This window comes from Muntiacus reevesi, chromosome 5 (assembly GCF_963930625.1).
Source record: "Muntiacus reevesi chromosome 5, mMunRee1.1, whole genome shotgun sequence".
Classification (NCBI taxonomy): domain Eukaryota; kingdom Metazoa; phylum Chordata; class Mammalia; order Artiodactyla; family Cervidae; genus Muntiacus; species Muntiacus reevesi.
This window is the reverse complement of record NC_089253.1, coordinates 21,353,771-21,378,526: the sequence shown is the minus strand read 5'-3', so window position 1 is coordinate 21,378,526 and position 24,756 is coordinate 21,353,771. Positions and strand designations below refer to the sequence as shown.

General features: G+C 35.5%; 1 protein-coding gene across 4 annotated transcripts in view; it reads left to right on the top strand.

Annotated features, from left to right (window-relative positions):
• GAS2 (growth arrest specific 2) overlaps window positions 1-24,756 on the top strand; it is a 169,541-nt gene that overhangs the window by 47,029 nt on the left and 97,756 nt on the right. For all 4 annotated transcript variants that reach the window (XM_065937228.1, XM_065937225.1, XM_065937226.1 and 1 more), the window contains exon 3: window positions 1,573-1,694. In XM_065937228.1, coding sequence (XP_065793300.1) covers window positions 1,573-1,694 — 122 coding nt within the window. The remainder of the gene's footprint in view (window positions 1-1,572; window positions 1,695-24,756) is intronic.

Genomic DNA, 24,756 nt, shown 5'->3' with positions numbered 1-24,756 from the left:
CAACATATGAGAAGACTTGGTATACTGGATTAAAGTGTATATGTTTTATCTTTTAGGTAGAAGAGAAGATTAGGGACTATGCCACAAAGATGAAGGTTGACTCAGTGAGGGTTGTGTTTAGCAGTATTAACTTTGGTGGTGATTATATGTTCTGGAGGCAGAAGTTGAGGATATGAAGACTAGTCATTGCTCTTGTTGATAGAGTTTAGGTATCACATTATGAATTTTTTAAATTAATATTATGGTTCTAGAAACAGAAGGAAACATGTATTCTGCGAATTACAAAACTGGGAAAAGGAAAGCACTTTGGGAAGGGAGTTTTGAGGAACATTTAAGAAAGAAATTAATGGTTTTATAGAGATGAGGGGATGAAGCAATCAGGAGAGATAAAGAATACAGTTTCTTTGGGGGGGGTGACAAAAATGTACTAACATTGACTGTGATGGTAATTGTACAGTTCTATGAATATATTAAAATTCATTGAATTATGTACTTTAAATGTGTGAGTTGTAAGATATGTGAATCATGTCCCAGTAAAGCTGTTACAAAGTGAAAGAAAAACAGAAGAAAGAAAATATACTTTGGGAGCATTTAAGAAAGAAGGGAAATAACTTTTACCCAGTGAAATGACAGGGATGGATAACTGTGAGTCATGTTCATAAGAGTGGTAATTGAAGCTATGGATGTTTGTGAAGAGGCAAAAAGCAGAGATATGAACCTAATAATTCCATACTTCAAGCACTGGGTCAGTCAGGAAGGGAAGGAATGGTTAGAGGAATAGTGTTTTCTTATAGAGAGTTTACTACTTGCATTAACTTTACCTGTATTATTGTGTTGGCTTAACAAATGGACAAAGTGAGAGTTGTGAGTTAAGTTTTCTTTGGGGCAAAATGAGAACTGGGGCTGAGAAGACAGCACCCCAGATAGCTCTGAGAGACTGCGCCAAAGAAGCAGGGAGGAAAGGTCAGTACATATGTGATTTTGGTGAAAGGGAAATACATGCAATCGAGTACATATTTTTCCAGAAGGTTTCTGCTAGTCTCATGAAACTTTTTGATAGTTATGAGAAGCAGTGGCCACTGTGAAGGATTTTAGTGTTTTTCTAGATATGAGGGGGTTTCTCTGGTGGCTCAGAGGGTAAACAATCTGCCTGTAATGCGGGAGACATGGGTTCGTTCCCTGGGTTGGGAAGATCCCCCGGAGAAGGCAATGGCAACCCACTCCAGTATTCTCGCCTGGAGAATCCCATGGACGGAGGAGCCTGGTAGGCTACAGTTCACGGGGTCGCAAAGAGTCGGACACAATTGAGCAACTTCACTTTCCTTTCCTAGATATGAGGAGATAAAAGAATTGGGCTCATAAAGAGATCAAATTGAGACCAAAGGAAAACATAAAATCCCGAAGAAGCCATTTTTTTTTTTTTTTTTTTTCAGTGATCTCCTATCCCAGATATGTAACTCAGCTGGAAATGGAATTTTGGTGATTAAAACTGCATCAAATATGTTGGCATGAATGTCACATTTGGGTTGGGGAATGGTTGCGCTTTTATAAGACTTCTTTTTGTTATTGCAGGGAAGGAGATTACGGCAGAGACTTTTATGGAGAAGTTGGATAATGGGGCCTTGCTCTGTCAACTTGCAGAAACTGTGCAGGAGAAATTTAAAGAGAGCATGGATGCTGCCAGGCCCACCAAGGTAAAAGATCCCAAGGCAGAATCACTCACTGTCAGATGGCGGATTGCATTTGTAATAGCTTGCAAATTGAGCTTAATTGGAGGACTTTGTTGTGAATGGATGCATTAATTCCTCTGTTAACAACAAAACATGGAGGGTGGTTTCTAATTAGGTAACCTGTTATTTGCACTCTAATTACAGATGATCCTTTTGGTTAAGTTTAATTGAATAGAAGGTTATGGAAATTGATGGCATTAATAGGAAACAAACACTGTATATAAACTGGTTGAATCTGATGTATTGATTTAAAATATAGCAGAGGAATAATATGTTATCAGGCAATGAACAAAATCTGGGTAAGAAAGACATATTGAACAGGTCTTTGTTTCCAAATAGAATTATTATGGCTATACATTGGAACAAAATCTCTGGAATATTTAATTTTTTGCTCTTTTTAAGTAAGCAGTGGATTGAACTAAGTAACTGTGGACAAATTATTTTCTTTCTGGCTGTTCAGATTTCTTTTCTGCACATTGTTCTGATACTTTCCCTAGCTATTATAAACACATAATAAAAATGTGGTGTTAGATTTTTTGAAGGGAACAATGGAGATGAAACTATTCTTAATTTTACACAGAGAAGGAAAAGAGGTAAGAAAAAATGAGGTTAAAATAATATTAAGACAGCTTAAAAGAAAAAGAAAAAAACTTTCTGCAACTCTGGCAAAAGAAAAAGAAGAGCTGATTATGTAAAGTTTCTTTATGATTACTGAACTAAAAATCTAACCAAAAGATCAAGCTCCCTGAATTAATATATTTCTTTTTATCGCACTGTAGTTAGTTTGGGGATAAATTTTTCTTTAGTTTTTTATATCACTCTGTAAAGTATTACATAATATACAAATCCCCTCCAGGTTTTTTTTTTTTTCATCTTAAAAATAGCTCTGTGAAAGTGTTACTTAGTTCAGTGGCTCCCAAACCTTGCTGGGCCAAGGAATCACCTGAAGATCTTTAAAAACTGTGGGGCCTGGCTTCTTTACCTGAACATTCTGATTTAATCCATATGGAGAGGGATCTGAGGGGTGGGGTATCTAAACAACTCTGCAAGTGATTCTGATGTGCAGCAAAGTTTGGGAACCACTGAGTTCATTTTTCTACATTTAGATGCAGATTAGATGATTTGTGAAAGATCACCCAGCTAGTAAATGATGGAGCAAGGACTTGGCATAGAGGTCCTCTTTCCAAGTCAAGTGCTCTTTCATTTTGGTTCTCCTTGCATAGCTTAGACATGAAGAAATTGCTTATGAAAATACAAATTTAATGTTAGAACTGTTAGGACACCTATTTTTCTCTGTGGCTTCCATTGTAATGTAACTGGCCTCTACTTCTCTTCACTAATGAGAAAACATGATGCCTAGTAGGACAGTGTGCATAGAAAATTCACTCTAAAGTAATTAACAGAGGAAAAAAAGTGGTGTGCCCAGACTTGTTTGAAAGCATAAACTTAGTATTGTCTAGATCCTGCAACCTCTATTTGTATTATGTATTGTTGAGAAAAGAAAGCTCATTGTCTCCTTATTAAGATCTTGAACTCTTCCAATTAGCAAGGAGTAAACGAGGTACAGTTTTCTGGTTTTATTTTGTAAACTTCTGCTTTTTAAAACAGAGACAAAGATCCCTGAATAGGATTATAAGACTGTCAAGTGTAAGATAGCCCCCCAAAGCATTACTCTATTGCACAAAGGCTTTGATATTGAACAGATTTTGCTTGGGTTCTAGTTTTATTATTTATTGAGTGGGTATGTCTGAGCCTTGGCTTCATTATCTGTAAAATAGGATTAAAAAGCCTGTATCTGTGCCTCCCAGAGAGTATGAAACAGAAAATCTCATGATAAATGTTACCTCTCTTCCCCATTTGAGAGAGTTAAAAGATCCTGGTGAGAATTTCAGATTAACTAGAGGAAATCAGAAGAAAAAGTGTTTTGTGAAAGTTTAGTGCTAGCATGTAGCTGTTATATCCAAATATATGTATATTTGCCCCAAATCTCCATAAAAATATGTAATATTAAGGATAGCTAGAGGTCAAGAGTTTGCTAGCTATTTCCTTTGAAACATTTATTTCAAATTATATTATTTTTATAATAAAGCTATAAAACATAAAAAGAAACAAAGAAAATTTTCCTTTCAAAGTAAGTACAACTGCAACAAACTTTTATTAAACAACTTGAGGGACTTTCTTTACCCTAAGTCATTTGTTTAAGTGAATAAAAAACTCAAGTGTATTTTGATTATAATAAACATATTTTAGCATAAAAGCTCAACTGTCATAATTAAACAACTGTAGGTTTTTAAAAACCATTATGACCTAACTTTCAGTGCTTAGAAAGTCAAATTTACTCTGAGTTAGAAGTTAACACAATTGCTTTTGACTGAATTGCCTTCTGTGCCCTTGGCAAAATTCATATATTTCACAACTTACTTCCAAAGCAGCTTAAATCAAAATAGCATGTGCTTTATTTTATGAAAAATGCAAAGACAGCTAGTTTTTCTTTTTTTGAGTTTTATGAGAAATTTTCCAAAAGATGAAAAGCCAAATGGCTAATATCTTCATAGCTATTATTGTTCATAAATATAATTTTGTCACAATTCATGGTTTTTCAATCCATCTTTGTCTATAAACAGAAATAGTTGTTATATGAGATTCTACAATATTTTGTTATTATTAAATCTAAATTTAAACCAGAATAGACTTACTAAAACCCAGGTAGTTGAGTTTAAATGGACTATTTCCCTTAGGAAAAAAAGGAGACTTTCAAATTGAAGGTTACAATATAAAGGTCACAATATTAAGTTTGCTTACGTGTGTAAGTAATTATTTTCCACCTTGGCATTCTGAAATTTAAGAACAACTGTGGAAAAGATAGATGAGCTGACCAATTACTTTGCTGAATTAGTGAAACTATTATGTTTAGGAAAATGTTAAAACAGAATTACTTTAAAAAAATCAGCAACAAATTTGATCCCATCTAAAGTCACTGTAGGAAGTCCTTTGTAATTTTTTACAGCAGCTTAAATCTCATGTTCTTATTCTCATAGTAATATTTTTACTTTTCCTGATTGATAGTTAATTTGGGAATTTTACAGCTGTGTAAACACATTAGAGTGAGTAAGTTATGTCTGGTATGTGTGAAGCATGTCTGTGTTAAGAGTGATTTAAACACTATTAATATTTGCAAGTAAATTGAATAAATAGGTTAGACAGTTTACATATTTAATATTTTAGTTATAAATGCATGACTCATAGCTTATTCTGACTTAATAAAATACCCTGAATGAAGATAAATTATATCCTATGATTCTTTCCAAGCATCAGTGGATCAATTTAAAAAATAGCCACTCTGTGTTTTTAGCTATAAGTAGTTAATCTTAGCCTTTGGGTTTTCTCATTTTGCATGGGAGAAACGCAGAGATTTCACAAAATTAGGCCATAGCTGGGTAGAAGCATTTGAGTTCAGTGGGCTGCAAGTGAATATATAATTTGGTTTTGATTAGTTTAAATACACCATAATCTGATCAATTCACTATAAAAATAAATTTTAACAATCCAAGATCTGAGGAACTTTAACAGCAAAAATCTGAATAGAACTTTCCAACTTAGATATAAAAACTAAAACAAGTGATAAGTCCAAGGTTAGGTTTTATGCCTTTTGACCCTTAGTTGCCTGACTCAACCTGGCATCTCCAATTAAAACAAAATAATCATTACATCGATATATGAAATTTCATGTCCTGATCTAAAGAGTTCCATTGCAGGAACCCCTTCTTACTGTATATTTACTGCTTTTCTTCCCAGTCATAACTTGCTGATTTGAGTACATGATTCTCTGAACCACTGGGGCATTGACATGGTTCAAAAATACTCAAAAGATTCAACCTCTCTTTTTCTCCCAACATTCCTTTCTGTTTGTCTCATTTATCTTAAGAGACTCTACCCCAGACATCAGAGTTTCCCTAGGTTCAGAGCTTCCTTTGACTTCAAAGAGCCCTGGGTGGTTAGATCAGGTTTGAAGTACATGAAGGGAAAAAGGGGGAAAAAAAAGAAGTTCTGTTACTTGGTAAATGCTGCATTATGCTCCATGGAAGGAACTGAGCATTCAGCGTCTAAATGTGGACTCCAGCCCTTGTTTACGGCAAAGGGGAAAGAACATCCTAGTCAGATAGAATACCCAGAGTACATTTGCCCGTCAAGAATACCTGGTTCTCTGATCTGTGAGATTGCAGTACCTCAGGATGTTGTATCATCCAGGAATTAAATACGACATAAATATTAGAGTTTTTCCCCTCAAAAATCAATAGCACATTTTGTTGAGAGAATATCTCTCAAGATTGAATTCAGAGAAATTGAGAAATTTGTGTGTATGGCTGACATCTCTGACAGAACAGGAAAGTTTGGTAGAAGTGATAAAAGGTTTTTGAAAAGAAAATCTCAGCTGTGATTATTCTACAGGAACCCGTATCTAGCTATGCAACTAAAATAACTGAATATTTCTTAAGAAATCTGTGATTTTGAAATGCCAATATATTGCCAGTATTAAACCAACAGAGTAAATCATGACAAGAAGGAGGAAATAGAGGTAGAATGATATAGAAATAAATGATTTTTTGATGGGCTATTTTGCTGTCTGGGTTTGAGAAGGAAAAAATAGGAAAGTCAGTAATAAAGTCAAATTCCTTGGAACTAAAGGAAATAAATATAAATATCTTCAAATTTTGAATAAAGTAAATTATTTCCTATTATAAAGTGAAATTTTCTTGTCCTTATTTCTTTGAGTCCCTAAACACTGGACAAAATTTTCATCTTTAGCTTAGGGATAATGAAATGTCTTGCTTAAAGTTTTTATCTTTGTGAGTTTTTTCAGTTCTATACCTTCTTACAGCGCATGCATGCTGCGTTGCTCAGTCATGTTCGACTCTCTGCGACGCTATGGACTGTAGCCTGCCAAGCTTCTCTATTTATAGGGTTTTACAGGCAAAAAGGAATATACCTTAATGGGGCTTACATGCTATAGCATAAATGTTGGTGTATAATATGGAATGATATGAAAACGTTCCTGACTATTCTTTCATCCTTTGTCAACTAGGCATAGGGGACTTGATGTGGATTTATATGTGCAGACTGAGGTAAAAAGTAGTGTGAAAAGGTGGGTAGGATAGGAAGTGAATAATGCTTATGGAATTTACCTGGATCTTCAGGCCTGATTGAACTAATTCCATAGGTGACACTTTTACTCCATGGTAGAGTATTGCTGGCGACAACTGAAAATATGGCCAAGGTGATTATCTGGCACTAAGTTCGTTATAAACCATTCAAGTTTCATTGGCATTCGTATCCTAAAATTGAGATTCAACCTCCATCAGACAACCATAGCTAGCTAGGAACTCTTGCATGATGTGGCGAGCACAGACGTCCTTTACAAACAAGGCAATTTTCCTACATTGTCTACACTACTGGACTCAGAAACTTTTTTTCGTTGGCAAAACTCCCTTCCTGGATACTCATGGAATTTATCTTACACCTGATAGAATGAATATATTTTATTCTAGTTTTCCTCCTATTCCTGCTCTTCAGTATCAAATCAGTAAAATATCATGATAGTGGAAGAGTTTGATATCTTGTGGGATATTGAAATCCTCATGGTCCCTATAGGTTATGTCACAGAGCTGAAGCTGATGTGCAAGATAGTAAGTGCTCTGTTATTTCTGTCAAGTATATGTAAACTGATTCTGGAGTTTTCTATTTGTCAGGTTAAGAAAATTACATTTTCCATATCGATAGATGCATGCCAAGGACCAGAATATTTATTCTTATATTTCAGTGAAAAGACCATATTTGGCACAAATACATCTGGATAGTAGTATGAATTCCTGAATTTTTTCAGAATTGTGATATCTTAATTGGTCCTTCTATCAAAAATGGATTTATTCCCTGTCTCAGGGAATAAAAATTCTGAAAACTGCTAAGAATACCCATGCCAAATACACATTCAGGAAAAAACAAAATAAAATTAACTACTGATGTGTTCAAAGGCACAATAGTCATAGTGTAACATGGACTTAGGTCAGGTACCTGTCTATCTCCTGATCCCCACAAGGCATATCTGTTTCCCTCTGCTGCTTGCTGCTAAGTCACTTCAGTCGTGTCCGACTCTTTGCGACCCCATGGACTGCAGCCTACCAGGCTCCTCTGTCCATGCGATTTTCCAGGCAAGAGTACTGGAGTCGGGTGCCATTGCCTTCTCCTCTGTTTCCCTAAAGCATAGTAAACAGTTGATTATTAGAAGGAAGCTTTACAGCAAAGGCTTGAGATCAACATTCCTTTCTTTCACTGGGCTCTGGGTCTACAAATTGGCTTTTGTCTGTTAGAGCACCCACACCGTGTTATAATATTTAGCTATTGTTTTGTTCTTTCTTTATTCCTTTATTCTACTCTAAGATTGTCAAAAACATGGTTTGTGTTTTATTCATATGTGAATCCATCGTAATAACTGGCATATAGGTGCTCAGTTGACATGGTTTGGATGAATAAATAAGTGAATGAGTGAATCAATGGACCAATGCAAACATTTACTTGTAGATCCAGATATTATTATGAGATGCTTTTTAATCCTTAAGACTTCAGTTCTTATCAAGTTGGGAATTCCTTCCTCTGCTAGTTTTGCTTAGCTCAAAAGTCTTTGTATTAATAAATACAAAATCATATGGAACAAAATTGACTTTCTAAGGAATGGACAAAGCAGGAGATTAGAGAATTTTAGGGTGGTGCAGTGGAAGAACAAGGGTCTGAGGACATTAAAAGTACTGACAAGAGATGGCCTGAAGCAATAGACCATGGAGGACTAAGCTAGTTAGCGTGGGAATATTGGAGGAGGTTGGTTATTTAGTTAATTGTAGGTGTTATTATATATTCACTTGTCACATTTTATTATTTGAGTTCAGAGCACTAGCTACAACTAAAAATGATGATACAATGAACATATTAATATCCAAATGTTTTATTCACTTTGAGAATTTTATTTCAATGCCCGTTTATAATGTTTGCCATGTTCCTGAAAAATAAAATAAAGATGAGATGAGTGATAACCAGTGGTTTTATGAGTTTGCTCACCATTGAGTATTAGGAGGAAGAATAATTGTAGGGCCTTTCATGTAATAGGTTCTCAAGAGATATTTTTGACCTGAAATGAAGTATTGTTACAGCAATTAAGGATTGTGTTTTTTAATCACGGAAGAAGCCATAAAGATGAAATTGTCATGTTTGTTTTTTATTTTTCTTTGCATCTTTTAGTCGATAACTGCCCCGCTAGTCCAATAAAACAGTTGGTGAGTGAAATGACAATATAAGAACTATTGTTTTTTCTCAGCCCTTAATTAGCTGTCTATCAAAACACTATTTAACAACCAAGGTAAAAGTAAAGTTTCTGTAAAACTGTAAGAGGGAATCAGAGAATTTCAGTGCTCAGGAATAATAAGCAATAAATATTGCTATTGGCTTTCCAAAATTGTGTTATTTTATTCATCAATAGATAACTCAAAAAGAAAGATAAAATGGTCATAAAGGATAGCAAGTTCACATATTACCAGCCTTTAATAATATAGAATATTTTAAACTATAAATAGTTCATAATAATTGAGTCCTACTTATATATATCATTTTAAAATTTGATAGATAATTGGTGAATTTATATTAGGAACAGGAGATGATATTATTCATTTGGATATTTATGTATGTATGTGTTGTTGGTGAGAAAGAATATGGCTAAAGGTAGACCCAAGGAATTTACTCTCAAGGAATATAGTCTACTCAAGGAATTTACTCTCTGTTAGGGAGAATATAAAGGGCTTCCCAGGTGGCACTAGTGATAAAGAACCCGCCTGCCAGTGGAGGAAACATAAAGAGACGGGTTTGATCCCTGGGTCTGGAAGATCCCCTGGAGGAGGGTATGACAACCCACCCCTTGCCTGGGAAATCCCATGGACAGAGGAACCCGCAGGCTGCAGTCCATGGTACTGCAAAGAGTCAGACACTACTGAAGCGACCTAGAATGCATGCAGGGAGAATATATGTATGTGGTAGTAGGCAGATTTTCAGATCAAGTAAAATATAATTTATTATTGTTACGTTTACCTTCTTTCTTACTTACCTAGACCAGTAGGTGCTGACCTTTTTGTATGAGCAGAAACAAGTCATTTTTTCCCCAAGTTCTAATGTTCTTTTTACATTGGAGTTTACGTCTGATGAGCTTTTTGTGCTAAGAGATGTTAGAGAGGGTGTTTTTAGCCCCATTGTAAAACTCAACAGAATTCCCACAATCCAAAATGAGGGGGAGAAGAAGAAAGGCCAGGTAAATTTGCCAAGTTTCAGAGGTTACACGTTTATGTGGATCTGCTGATAAAAACCTCTCCTTCAAATCTTTTTGGAAAACTGTTTCAAAAGTTCCAAGTGTAAGATAGTATTTAGTAGTATGAATGAGGGTTGCATTAAAGATATGTGAAGCATAAGACAAAAAATAAAGCATGTTGAATTGAAATTCCGGAAAATGTGAAAAAAATTTAAATCCTGGATTAGAAGAAGGAAGCTCACACACACATACACACACACACACAAACACACACACACAAGCATAGACATACACATTTTTTCATCTGCATCAGAGCACCAACAGAATGTTGCCCCCTGAGCGTAAAAGCAAACCTGATCAAATTTTTCGACGATGATATCATCTCTTCCACTTACATGCTCACATCCTGCATTTTAACCGCATTCAGGCACATGGGCAAGACAAAATTGTAAAAAATAGTGTAATTGGGGAACTATTTTCATGACATTTGATAGCACTCATTGTGGTCACTGCTGTTTCAAAGCACTGTGGATATAGAATATTGTGTCAAGAAAAGTCACTCTCACCATATGGAAAGTAGAAAATTAATTAATTTGAAATGAGCTGTTACTAAATGCTTTGGAGAAATTCAGGTCATTTAAAAAAATCAATAATGATTATGCATGCCATTTATTAATGGAGAACATTCCCAGATTTTATAATAAGAACATTTTTAAGGGGCTGAAAATTAGGGGAAAAGGGTTTCTTTTTAATTTAAACATGTCTGGAGTTTGCTAGGTGATTTAAAATATAAGTACTCACCATATTGACGCGTGTGTGGTCCAAGAGAGGTGGTACTGGTACATTACAGGCTAATGGCATAATGTTTTCTAGATGAGGTAACTGAGTTTACAGTATATAGAGCTTTTCAAATGTATCTTAAGCTTTTAGGGGCTGACTACATGAATACCTTCTATTGTTTCCCTTAGTAGTTTGAAAATGCATTACATATCATGCATGAAGCTGTCTAGTATGTATTCAATGTTTATATTACTTTGCTAGTCATGTCTAATTTCACACCAGCATAGGCTGCTTGTCCAATGAATAGCTTGCTAGCACCAGTGCTCCATATAAGAAATAAGTAGCAATCTGTGTATCCTTTTATATATGTATAATTATATACATGTAAACTATATTATAAATTATACAAGAGGAACAATACTGCCTTTTGTTCCATGTTGTCATATTTGCCTTATTGTTTAAAGACTGAAAAGTAAATGTCTGACCTTTTCCCCTCAGATTAAATGAATTCCCTGTGATAGGATAACGAAGCAAGCATTTGTTAAGTTCTTACTCTGGGCCAAATAAGCTTTTTACATGAATTAAATCATCAGATAGTTTAAAACTTAAGTTACATCATTTCAACTCGTAGCTCAAAATTCTCCAATGGCACGTTAGCATATTTGGAGTAAAAGCTGAAATATGTCTAACAGTCCGTAAGGCACTACCTGCTCTCTTCCCCAGCTACCTGTCTGATGTAATTCCCTATGACTTTCCCCTCACCCAGCTTTGCTGGAGCCGAGCGAGCTTCCTTGCTGTTCTTTGAACCCAACAAGCAGGTTCCATCCACCACAGGGCCTTTGCACTTACTTTTCTGTCTTCTTAGGGTTGTCCTTCCTCACATGTGTGTATGACTCGCTCCTCACTCCCTTCACATATCTGTTCAGATGTCATCTCTTGGCTGACACCTAACCATTCTATATGAAGTACCATTTAAACAAATATACTATCAAGGGTGAAACAGACCACCAGCCCAGGTTGGATGCATGAGACAAGTGCTCAGGGCTGGTGCAGTGGGAAGACCCAGAGGGATGGGATGGGGAGGGAGGCGGGAGGGGGGATCGGGATGGGGAACACATGTAAATCCATGGCTGATTCATGTCAATGTATGGCAAAAACCACTACAATATTGTAAAGTAATTAGCCTCCAACTAATAAAAATAAATGAAAAAAAAAGAAACATGGATGAAATGTCAAAACAAAGAGATCATAAATAAAAGTAGCCTAGATATTTAAAAAAAAGTACCATTTAAGGTTGCGCTTCTAGATTTTTCAACAAATAGTTATTGAATGGTAACTGTGTTCAAGATGTTCATAACTAAAAGGGAAAACAGTAAGGCATTACTCTCACCTCTCAAAGGGTTACACTCTAGTTATGAAAATAAAATATGAATGTATAGAAATGCAGATGTCAATGGTAATTGCTCAACAAATGGCATGTAGCAATGGTTCTCAAACTTTGTATCACCATAACATATATTGCATTGATGAAAATTTATCAATTACTCAATAAACATTTATTGAACACCTAAAACATGCAGGACAAGGTAACTTGTGGAGTGGCAGGGAAGGGAGAATAACTCTAAGCTAATAATTAAGCCAGCAGTAAATTATAGCTTTGTTACATCTAAGTATGGGAAAGCCCAAGTATATAAGCAAGTAAGAAGACCTAACTTGGTCTTGTAGAAATATTTTTTTATTATTCTGTAATAGGAATGGGCATTAGTCAGGCAGAGAGGGAATAGTGAATGTTTCAAGTATAGAAAATAGCACATATGAAAGCCCTTGAATATCAAAGAATGACTTTGAGGAACTAAAGGTAAATGAATGTGTGGATACTAGAACTTAATAGCAGAGCATCAAGAGATGAGACCAGAGCTAAGTTTTGTTGGATGTTGGCCTCTATTTTAAGAACAAAACTATATCATTTCACTGTTTTAAGCAGGCACATGGTCAAATATTTAAAAACAAAACATTAGCAGTGTGAAGAATGGATTAGAAGAGGTGAAAGTGGGACTGGGGACCCACTTAGAAAGCTATTGACCGTTTAGCCTAGGATGGTAGCAGAAATACTGGAAAGAAGTAGATGGTTTTGAGCTATACTCTTGGTGGGCTTGGCAGGGTTTAGTGATGAATTAGATAGAATAGATAAGGGAGACTGGTTCAGGTTTTCATAAATAAAGAAATGGATGACAGTGTTTTATTTTACAGTTGAAAAGGCTGGGGAAGAGTTGAGTTGAGGGAAGATCGTGGGTTCCTATGTACCGTGCTGTATGCCCCCATGGGTACCCAGGAAGTGCTGTGGGCTCTCTGCCATACCACTCCTTTCATTTCTGCTCAAGAAAAATTTAAGCAAATGAGTAAGAGGGGGACTCTAGCATTAACCTTGAATATGCCTTAATTGTCATAGTCCTTGAAAGATATTCAGTTATAAACCATTAGATCAGTAGTTTTTTTAAATCACAAACATCTATAGACTTAACTCTTAAATTGAAACACCATCTATTGATACAGATAGGAAATTCTATAGGACTTCAGGTAACAAGTCAATTTGTCAGAGTATTCAGGAAGTTTCCGTGGAAGCAGTGAAATTTGAATCTCCCAGACCTGGTGTTAATAGATGGACAGAGAGAAAAGGCAAATATAAAGCATCTGTGTGGTTAATGAACCAAATATTGAAGTTGGAAAGACATAAGCATATTCCAGGAGCAGTGAACAACTTGATTGATGTGAAGAGTTCATGAAGAGAATTTGGCACATGGACTGATTAGGCTGATGAGCCTCAAAGATACAAGGCTTAAGCATTTGAATCATTTGCAGACAGTGAACTGGAGATGGAAAGCATTAAATTTAGAAAAGTTGATATGATGATGATGTTCAGATTTTGTTAGAAGGTTTGGGGTTAAAGATAGGAAGAATATTTTGTGAAGTTTCTGCCTTTGTTCATACATAAAATATTAAAGTATTTAGAGTAAGGGTGTCAATACTATATTGTAGGATATTTGAATACATATTTATTAGAAAACAGCTGTGAGCTGGATTGATTACTTATTGGCCACAGTAAGAACGGATGAGGGATGAATCAAAGCAAAACTATGCTTTTTGAGGTTTGAAAAATTACAATGATGTGGGGACAAAACTAACGGAAGAAAGTTCTGTTTGGGAGAGAAATATAATAATTTGATAGTTATCCTGGATGGCAAGATATATAAGTGGAAATGAGGAATATTTTTGAGACCATGTCTATATGTTTTAGTGATCATTAAAACCCCCAGCAGGTCACTGAAGCCACAGGCTGAATTTTGTATCATTTTTAAAAAAGATTCCCTTTGTTTCAGTTTTCTAACAAGCATATACTTATACCTTACTACATGTCAGGCATTTCAAGAACTTTTCATATAAACTCACACATCCATCACAGCAACCCTATGATGTAGACACTATTATTAATGCCATTTCACATAAAGTGGAGTTGGTCTTCATACCTGAAGTTACATAAGTAGTAAATCAGGATTCAAGATTCAAATCCAGGCAGCCTAGCTCTGAAGTTTGTGCTTGTAACCATTCCATTCTGTTGCCTTTTGCTGGGCAAATGCTTTGGCTACACTCAGACTCGTGTTTATCCAGCAAATTTTCCATAAGCACTGTTTGATAGATGCTGAGGATAGGTGGTGACCAAAACCGTACACTGTTCCCTTCCTCCTGGACTCAACCATCTGGTGGGAGACAGTTGCTTATCAGTTAATCTCACATGGGGACATGGCAGCAAGAGCGCTTGAACACTGTGGATTTTAAGCAGTTATAAAGCGGAATTGAGGGGTGGTGTTTTGGAGTAAGTGATCCATCATCTGGGGTTGGGAGGTAATTAGACAGAGATGTAGAAAGGGCAGAGAACAGTTCTGTGTAAGGGCTGTGTGGTCGGAGGGAGAATGGGGAGGATGGGAAGGTAGCAACAGAAGCTAGTGTGGCTATGGAAGAGTGAAGGACCACGGAAGCCACTATGGAAGTGGGGGCCTAAGGAAGGCTATAGAAGCCACTGTGGAAGCCACTTTCCCATAGTGTGGCTGTGGGAGAGTGAAGGACCGTGGTCCTAAGGTCAGTTGGTAGAAGCCAGGCTAATATAAATCATGCAAGCCATAGTATAAGGAGCTCTCTGTTTTTATAAGTGGGCTTCCTTGGTGGGTCAGAAGGTAAAGAATCTGCCTGCAATGCAGGGGACCTGGGTTCAATCCCTGGATTGGGAAGATCCCCTGGAGAAGAAATTGGCAACCCATTCCAGTATTCTTGCCTGGAGAATTCCATGGAGAGAGGAACCTTGTGGCTACAGTCCATGGGATCACAAAAAGTTTTCTTCATGAATGTAAAATCTCAAACTTTTCCTATCTATTAGTGGGCTTATTTTATTAATTACAGATGTGGTGCTGTAACTGTTTTTCACCTTTCGTCATGGTATTTTGTGTAAATAGAGAGTAGACATGTATTTGGAAAAAATAATGTTAATTAGAGATAAACTATTGTCTAAGATTGGTATTAGGCATTTTCCAAAATATATTGTTTAATTCTTATAAGAAGTTACAAATGATGAACCTGAGGGTCCAAAGGTTAAATAGATTAAAAGCATTCTTGATCACCATCTTATTGCTGGTGATTTGCAGTCTTAAAACTTTCCTCTTTGAATTACTAAAAGTTTAAATCCCTATGTTTCAAATTTACTGAGCATCTATGGAGATACCATTATGGGCATTTACAATGCCCCAACTCTGCAGTCTCATAAATTATTTTTAAAAAGTCTTCTCAAAAAGTGTTTAGAAATCAGCACTAAAATAAGGAATTTCCTGGAATCCATCCATAAGGCAATCTGTGGACTTTTGAAAATGTTTTTCTTTATTGGATATCATATGGGTGTGTACTAAAAAGGAGTTTTCACCAAAATATTAGAACCCTGTGAACTTGAAATCTGCTGCCAATAATCATAAATTATCATACCTTAGAATGTACAAAATGTTGTTGGAAAGGAAAAATTTTGAGATACATTTTAAAAGAATTTTCCTGTCTATTTACTTAAGGTAATTTCTTGATCGTAGAAAGGACCCAGAAAACTGACATACACTCTCAAAAACGTTTTTTGAAGTATCATCAATTTGTTTGAGTTTCTATAAATAATACTTAACAATTACGGTTAATTTTGTTGAGACTCTGAGGGACTGTCACTCCTGCCAGTCTAACACTCCTTTCTTTAAGAAATCTTTCACATTCACAGACTGTTTCTCTTTCTTCGATTCAGACCTCACTCTTTCAGTCTGAATACTATAGCTGTGATTTAGAGGTATTCCAAGATGGAAGTGGCAAAAGAAAAATCACTGTTTTTTGTGGAAAAAAGAAAGGGAAAGTGTTAGTTGCTCAGTTGTGTCTGACTTTTTGTGACCCCATGGACTGTAGCCCACTAGGCTCCTCTATCCATAGAATTCTCCAGATAAAAATACTGGAGTGGGTATCCATTTCCTTCCCTGGGGGATCTTCCTGACCCAGAGATAGAACCCAAGTCTCCTGCATTACAGGCAGATTTGTTATGGTCTGAGCCATCAGGGAAGCCCGAACTTCTGTAGAATTGTCTAAAAAAGCCTTTTTTTTTATTCCTTCCTTCCATCTTTGACAACAAAAGACCTAGTTAATTTTCCAAAGTATGCATATAATTGATTTAGTACTTCTTAGTTTAAAATGTCATTTATTTGTTTATTTTTAAATTATTCCCCACTATGAACATGGAGACTTTAAACATATATTTGCCTATAGATCTGATTGTTTAAATCCAGAGTATTTTCACATTAAACTATCCAGATTTCCAAATTATTCTGAAATAATTGGAAGACCTAACAAGAAATTGTGACTGTATTTCTTTGTGGCAGCAATGAGTTAGAACGAAATAAATATGGCTGCCCCTCCTAGACATAGCATGAGCTCTTTAGTTTTTTTTTTAATTTTTTTAAAATTTTTTTATTTTTCAGTGGGTTTTGTCATACATTGATATGAATCAGCCATAGAGTTACACGTATTCCCCATCCCGATCCCCCCTCCCACCTCCCTCTCCACCCGATTCCTCTGGGTCCTCCCAGCCCACCAGGCCCGAGCACTTCACTCATGCATCTCACCTGGGCTAGTGATCTGTTTCACTATAGATAATATACATGCTGTTCTTTCGAAACATCCCACCCTCACCTTCTCCCACAGAGTTCAAAAGTCTGTTCTGTACTTCTGCGTCTCTTTTTCTGTTTTGCATACAGGGTTATCATTACCATCTTTCTAAATTCCATATATATGTGTTAGTATGCTGTAATGTTCTTTATCTTTCTGGCTTACTTCACTCTGTATACTGGGCTCCAGTTTCATTCATCTCATTAGAACTGATTCAAATGAATTCTTTTTAACGGCTGAGTAATATTCCATGGTGTATATGTACGACAGCTTCCTTATCCATTCGTCTGCTGATGGGCATCTAGGTTGCTTCCATGTCCTAGCTATTATAAACAGTGCTGCGATGAACATTGGGGTGCACGTGTCTCTTTCAGATCTGGATTCCTCAGTGTGTATGCCCAGAAGTGGTATTGCTGGGTCATATGGCAGTTCTATTTCCAGTTTTTTAAGAAATCTCCACACTGTTTTCCATAGTGGCTGTACTAGTTTGCATTCCCACCAACAGTGTAAGAGGGTTCCCTTTTCTCCACACCCTCTCAGCATTTATTGCTTGTAGACTTTTGGATAGCAGCCATCCTGACTGGCGTGTAATGGTACCTCATTGTGGTTTTGATTTGCATTTCTCTGATAATGAGTGATGTTGAGCATCTTTTCATGTGTTTGTTAGCCATCTGTATGTCTTCTTTGGAGAAATGTCTGTTTAGTTCTTTGGCCCATTTTTTGATTGGGTCATTTATTTTTCTGGAAATGAGCTTCAGGAGTTGCTTGTATATTTTTGAGATTAATCCTTTGTCTGTTTCCTCATTTGCTATTATTTACCCCCAATCTGAGGGCTGTCTTTTCACCTTACTTATAGTTTCCTTTGTTGTGCAAAAGCTTTTAAGTTTCATTAGGTCCCATTTGTTTATTTTTGCTTTTATTTCCAATATTCTGGGAGGTGGGTCATAGAAGATCTTGCTGAGATTTATGTCGGAGAGTGTTTTGCCTATGTTCTCCTCTAGGACTTTTATAGTTTCTGGTCTTACATTTAGATCTTTAATCCATTTTGAGTTTATTTTTGTGTATGGTGTTAGAAAGTGTTCTAGTTTCATTCTTTTACAAGTGGTTGACCAGTTTTCCCAGCACCACTTGTTAAAGAGATTTTCTTTTTTCCATTGTATATCCTTGCCTCCTTTGTCAAAGATAAGGTGTCCATAGGTTCGTGGATTTATCTCTGGGCTTTCTGTTCTGTTCCATTGATCTATATTTCTGTCTTTGTGCCAGTACCATACTTTCTTGATGACTGTGGCTTTGTAGTAGAGTCTGAAGTCATGCAGGTTGATTCCTCCAGTTCCATTCTTCTTTCTCAAGATTACTTTGGCTATTCGAGGTGTTTTGTATTTCCATACAAATTGTGAAATTATTTGTTCTAGTTCTGTGAAAAATACCGTTGGTAGCTTGATAGGGATTGCATTGAATCTATAGATTGCTTTGGGTAGAATAGCCATTTTGACAATATTGATTCTTCCAGTCCATGAACACGGTATGTTTCTCCATCTGTTTGTGTCCTCTTTGATTTCTTTCATCAGTGTTTTATAGTTTTCTATGTACAGGTCTTTCGTTTCTTTAGGTAGATATACTCCTAGAGCTCTTTAGTTTTCCACAGTCTCCACCACTTCTTATAGTCCCTTAAAGCTAGCCACTTCATTCTGTTATTTAATCTGCCTGACTTCTTCTGGGCCTTTGAGTTTATAACTTGCGGTTGAGATTACAATATTAGCAATTTTTGTTAGACATAAAATACCCTTGTGATCCTGGGCTAATTGACTTTTCTGGTCTCATTTTCTCCACATGCATTCTATACTCATCATAACATCCATGTCTCTGTCAGATTTATGGAATGCATTGCTCTTCATTTTTTAGGTTTGGTGAGAACTTAAATCCTTCAATTTTGTAAAATGTTGCTCCTTTGTGAGGCTTTTTTATAATGATGTCTGATCAACCTCTCCCCAAAGTTAAAGACACATCCTAAAATTTTCCAAAGAACCAAATTTAAACTTCTGTTTAAATGCTTAAGCTTCTGTTGTATTTCTTACCATATATAATACCATGATTTTAAGTCTGTTCTCAAAGAACCTGAGAGTCTCCAGAAATGAACCTTGGCCTTGTCTGCCTCCAGTACCTAATGTTAGAACTGGAGTGGAGTTGTGATTTAATAATGATTGGTTGAATTGAATCAGATTAAATTTCTATTTAAAATTTTTAGAGAACCTCACCAATTAACTGAATTTTCAAGTGTAGGACTAGACTTCAGGAATTTTTAAGCTAATCTCTGTCTAGTCATACGTAAACCATTAGTTGGGAGAACAGAAGCTTTTTATAGTAACATAGCATTTAGATAATGATTCCCATGTGGATGTATATGTAAAATTAGGCACGATGCAAATAAAAATGGAAAGAATGCATTTCTTGTTGAATTTCCTATATTTTCTCCACTGTAAAGCATCTGGTGCTTCTTAAATAACTGTCAATTACATAATAAATTTTTCATAGAATTTAATTTTTGGAATAGATTTAGGTTTATAGCAAAATTGAGCAAAAAGTATAGAACGGTACATTTGTTATAATCAATGAATCCACACTGATGTGTCATTGTCACCCAAAGTCCATTGTAACATTTAGGGTTCACTCTTGGTATTGTACATTCTATGGGATCTGGCAAATGTATAATGACATATATATGCCATTATAGTGTCATTCATAATAGCTTCACTGCCCTAAAAACCCAGTGTGATGAATCTCATGATGAATCACCTGATTCCACCTCCCTCCTCTTAAACCCCTAATTATTTTACCATCTGTATAGTGAAAGTCTCTCAATCTTGTCTGACTCTTTGCAACCCCATGGACTATACAATCCATGGATGGAATTCTCTAGGCCAGAATACTGGAGTGGGTAACCTATCCCTTCTCCAGCGGGTCTTCCTAACCCAGGAATCAAACTGGGATCTCCTGCATTGCAGAAAGATTCTTTACCAACTGAGCTATCAGGGAAACCCGATGATAACAAAGATAAAAACTGTAGTTTTACCTTTTTCGGAATGTCATATATTTGGAATTATACAATATGAAATCTTTTTAGATTGGCTTCTTTTACTTAGTAATATACATTTAAGGTTCCACTGTGTCTTTTCATAAAACACTGAATATTATTCCATTTTCTGGATATGTAGCAGTTTATTTCTGCACCTACTGAGGACATCTTGATTGCTTTCAAGTTTTGGCAATTATGAATAAAGCTGCTGTAAATATGTGTGTGCAGGTTATAATGTGGACGTAAGTTTTCAATTAATTAACGTCTTAACATTTTATTGTCCATCTCATCTTTTAAACGTGAACTTTGAGCACTAGACCTTCATTTCCAGTATCATTTTATTTTATACCAGAAATAATCTCAAATAATTTAAAATACTTAACATCTTTTTCTAGCTTTTAATTTAAATAATTTTTTTATGATTTTACAAGGTGTACCAGGGATACTTTCCAGGGTGTATCAGCTGGCTCAGGTGGTAACAAATCCACTTACAATGCAGGGGATCTGGGCTCAATATCTGGTCTGGGAGGATCCCCTGGAGAAAGGAATGGCAACCCACTCCAGCATTCTTGCCTGGAGAATCCCATAGACAGAGGAGCCTGGTGGGCTACAGTCCATGGGATCTCAAAGAGCTGGTAACGATTGAGTGACTAACAGTTTCACTTTCACTAGAATTTTACTGAGAAATCTTATTGAATTATATTTTTTTAATTAATGTAAATATTCTTATATTGTTACAGCTTGAAATTTACACTGGATTTTGCTGTGGGGCCCATTCTCTAGAATGGAATGTATCTTGGAGAGAGAAAGGATAGGAAAGATTGATTTTGAATTCAATGCCATTAAGTTCAGTTGCTATTGTCCTAAATCATAGCTCACTCTGTCTGAGGCATGAAATCTATTGCTGAGTCCCCAGTAGAGGTTGATGGTACCAGAAATAATTTTTCCCAATTTTAATTTCAGTAATTTTGTCTTGAAGAATATATTTTCATCCTTTCTAAAGCCGCCTGGTAGTTATTTTCATATACCTTGGTACTGTGAATGTTCAATGAAATAATTTTATTGAGAGCTTTTTTTTTTAAATAAAATATATGGCAAAACCAAAAGGAGCAAGGGGATACAGTGGAAACTTTGATTCCATCACGGAAAGAGTGACTTTATTGCCTGCATATTTGAAAGTACATTCTATATACCCTTTGGAAAAGGAAAGATATTAGTTCTTGGCAATTTCCATTTCGTTTTTTATATATCTCTTCTGTTTTATATCTAAAATGTCTACTTGATGTAATCAAGGGGACTATTTTGTCTCAAACTTTTGTGAAAAATGGATTACTTAAACTACTAGTAAAGTTAAAAAAATAAACTACTAGTATTAAATTTTCAGTTCACGGCCTATGGAGAACTAAAGGTACCATTCTCTCCATTTTTTCTAGGTTTAATAGGTGAAAGAAAATACATAATTCTTTATTTTAATGTTACCTGGCTAAAACCTTGGGAAATAAATCAAATGCTGAACTATATTAAATTCCAGGCAATAGTGAGCTTTCATGGAATGGTTAGAAGTGTATGGTATAAGAGGCTGAATGATTTGATTTCAACTATGTATGAGCTCAGTTTTTCCATCTTGGAAAATGGAGATACTATTATATACCTAATGCATGGCCATTACTTTTTGAGAATTAAAAAGGATGATCTGTATGAAAGGATATGTTTTGTGTGCCTAGAGCATGGAGGCACTCACAGTGTTAATTTGTCCCTTCCCCACCTACCGTGTGTTTCAGAAAACAAAAGTCAGGACTGCTTATGTGTGAAGCACTGTATCTGGCACCGTGGCAGTAAAATGATGGAAAATATCCTGGTTCTGTAGGTGCAGATTATAAGTATTGTAAATGTAATTAATCACTGTTGCCCTTCTGAAGCTGTAACACCCACAGCATGGTAACTAGGGCAGGCACATGCTGTTCTCTAGGATGTCAGGAAACTCTTTCCAAATGATGGACATAGTTGTATACCTCAGTAACTGTATCCGGGGGACTACTGGATTTGAGGAGACTTGAAGGAAATGAGGACAATATTAGTTAGAGGGAAAGTAGTCAAGTGGTCAAATATTGGACTTTCTACACCTCCAAATAATGGTCAAATATTGGACTTTCTAACCTCCAAATAATGGCTTTATTTCCCCTATTATGAATTCCCGAATATGATAGCCACAAGCCACATGTGGCTATTTAAGTATAAGTTGATTAACAAGGAATAAAATTTAGAAATCAGTCTCAGTCACAATCACCACAGCTCAAGTGCTCAATGACCACATGCCACTAGTAATTACTCGTGATTATTACAACGGGTAGCACAGATATAGAACATTTCTACCAATATTATCACAGAAAGTTCTACTGGAAAACTGTTTAAAAGATGAAATTCAAATTTAGGGGAATGATACAAATAAATTGTTTGCCAATCTTTTCCTGAGTTCTTATAGCTATTGTAGAGAAAAATCAGATATTTGTTAAGAAAATATGAGAGAAGGAAGTCATAGGCAGTTCAGTATATTTTTCCTTGCATTGGTGGCAGTGATAATAACCATTATTGAACACTTATTCCTTCACTTGAATTATATTGTTTAATTTGCACTCATGCACACACATAGTCAATGAGATGCACTTTTTTCCCCTATACATATTGAATAAAGAGGAGACTGAGGAACAGAAACGTTAAGTAATCTGTCAAAAACTATTGCAGCAGGAAAGTGACACAGCTGGGTTTGAACTCAGGTAATTAATTGGACTCCCAATCCCTAGCAGGTGATTCACTTAAGAGGTAATGGATTGAATTAAAAGACTTTAGAATTGAATTTAATCAGAAAATATTGATAAAATGTAAAAGTCACTCAAAATCTTACTACATATTTTGGAATTATGTAAGATGTAAATGATCCTCTATGCATCAGTCACCTTCCTCAAAGGTAATAAGTGTTAATTTGATGGATACCCTGCTTGAATTTTCTGTAAATTAATGTTATATAAATAAATATAATGTTCATATTTATAATCCAACATATTTATATGCAACTTAACTGCATATATGGCCATCTATACTGTGTACATGTGTGTATACACACACATCATGAAATTGTGGTGTACACATGTGCGTGTATATTATCTGCCTAAGAGTATGTACTGAATGTCTTATGGTTCAACACATATACATTTATCTTATTTTTAAAAAAAATTATTGCACAGAGTTCCATTGTATTTGTATATTATGCACTATTCAAACATCGCTTTCTTGGCACACTCTTATGTCTATTTTTTCTATTCAGTCAACATTGCAACAAATATACTTGTTCATATATTTTAAAGCACTATTATATTTGTAAGATATAATACAAATATAAAATACTACTATATTTGCAAGATATAGTTTTAGAAGTAAATTGCTAGATTTAAGGATATATGTATTTTAGTTTTAATAAATATTGACTGATGTTCATGAATATTTTATAAAGGTGATATTATACTATGCTATTTTTTATTGTTTTTACAATTCATATAGGAAAACATTTCTTTGAAAACCACTACTTAACCACATTGGTTAAAGGGTATTATTATATGTGGGCTTCCCAGGTAGCTTAGTGGTAAAGAATCTGCCTGCCAATGTAGGAGATGCAAGAGAGGTGGGTTCAATCTTTGGGTCAAGAAGTCATTTTCTGAAGTAGGCTCCAGGATTCTTGCCTGGAAAATCCCATGGACAGAGGAGCCTGGAGGGCTACAGTCCATGGAGTTGTAAAGAGTCAGACACAACTGAGCAATTGAGCATGCATGCACATTGTTATATGTATCTATATAAATATATGTATATTCATGAAAAAATTTTATTATGTCTAAGCCTAAAACAAACTTAACAACAAAGAGACGGATCTTGGATATTAGACAGACACACTCTATGAGTGACTTAGTAACTGAATATATTAGTTATGTAACTATAAAATCATTGGACAGGAAAAACCTAGTAATAGTTTGATATTTGCAGGCTTCACCAATACACAAAGACCACATTTCATTTTTTATAACCATCTTTGTAAATGACCTCAACAGTCAGCAACATTTTGTTTATATTTTCTTGTTCACAGAGAATAGAAGGAATAATCCTATATATGAATTTAAATCATAAATTGCTTCCCCCTTGATCTTTTTTGCTTTCAGAGGCAAAGCTCTGTCTAGCCCAAATCATCAAATACTTGGCTCAGGCTTTCACATCACATAGAATCAAACTCTGACTTCCTGGAATGCCACGAAAACTGGTTATATTCTATTAAAGGAACAAAAATTACCTCATGCAATTCTTTATAACGTTTGGTATGGCAAGGGAGCTTTCTAGGGTTAAAAATTTCAAGATTAATAATAGAAAATTCTGTCCAGGTTCACACGCTCCCTTATCTTAAACATTTTCTTATCCTGGAAGAGAAATGATGCAGAATATGTAAATATGTTTCAAGTTCAGATAGCAGAAATCCAACCAGAATTATTTTTGTATTACATAATAGAGCAATGATCTGTGATTTAAAAGGAAATAGTCTGAAAGAATGAAGGTAGCATGTT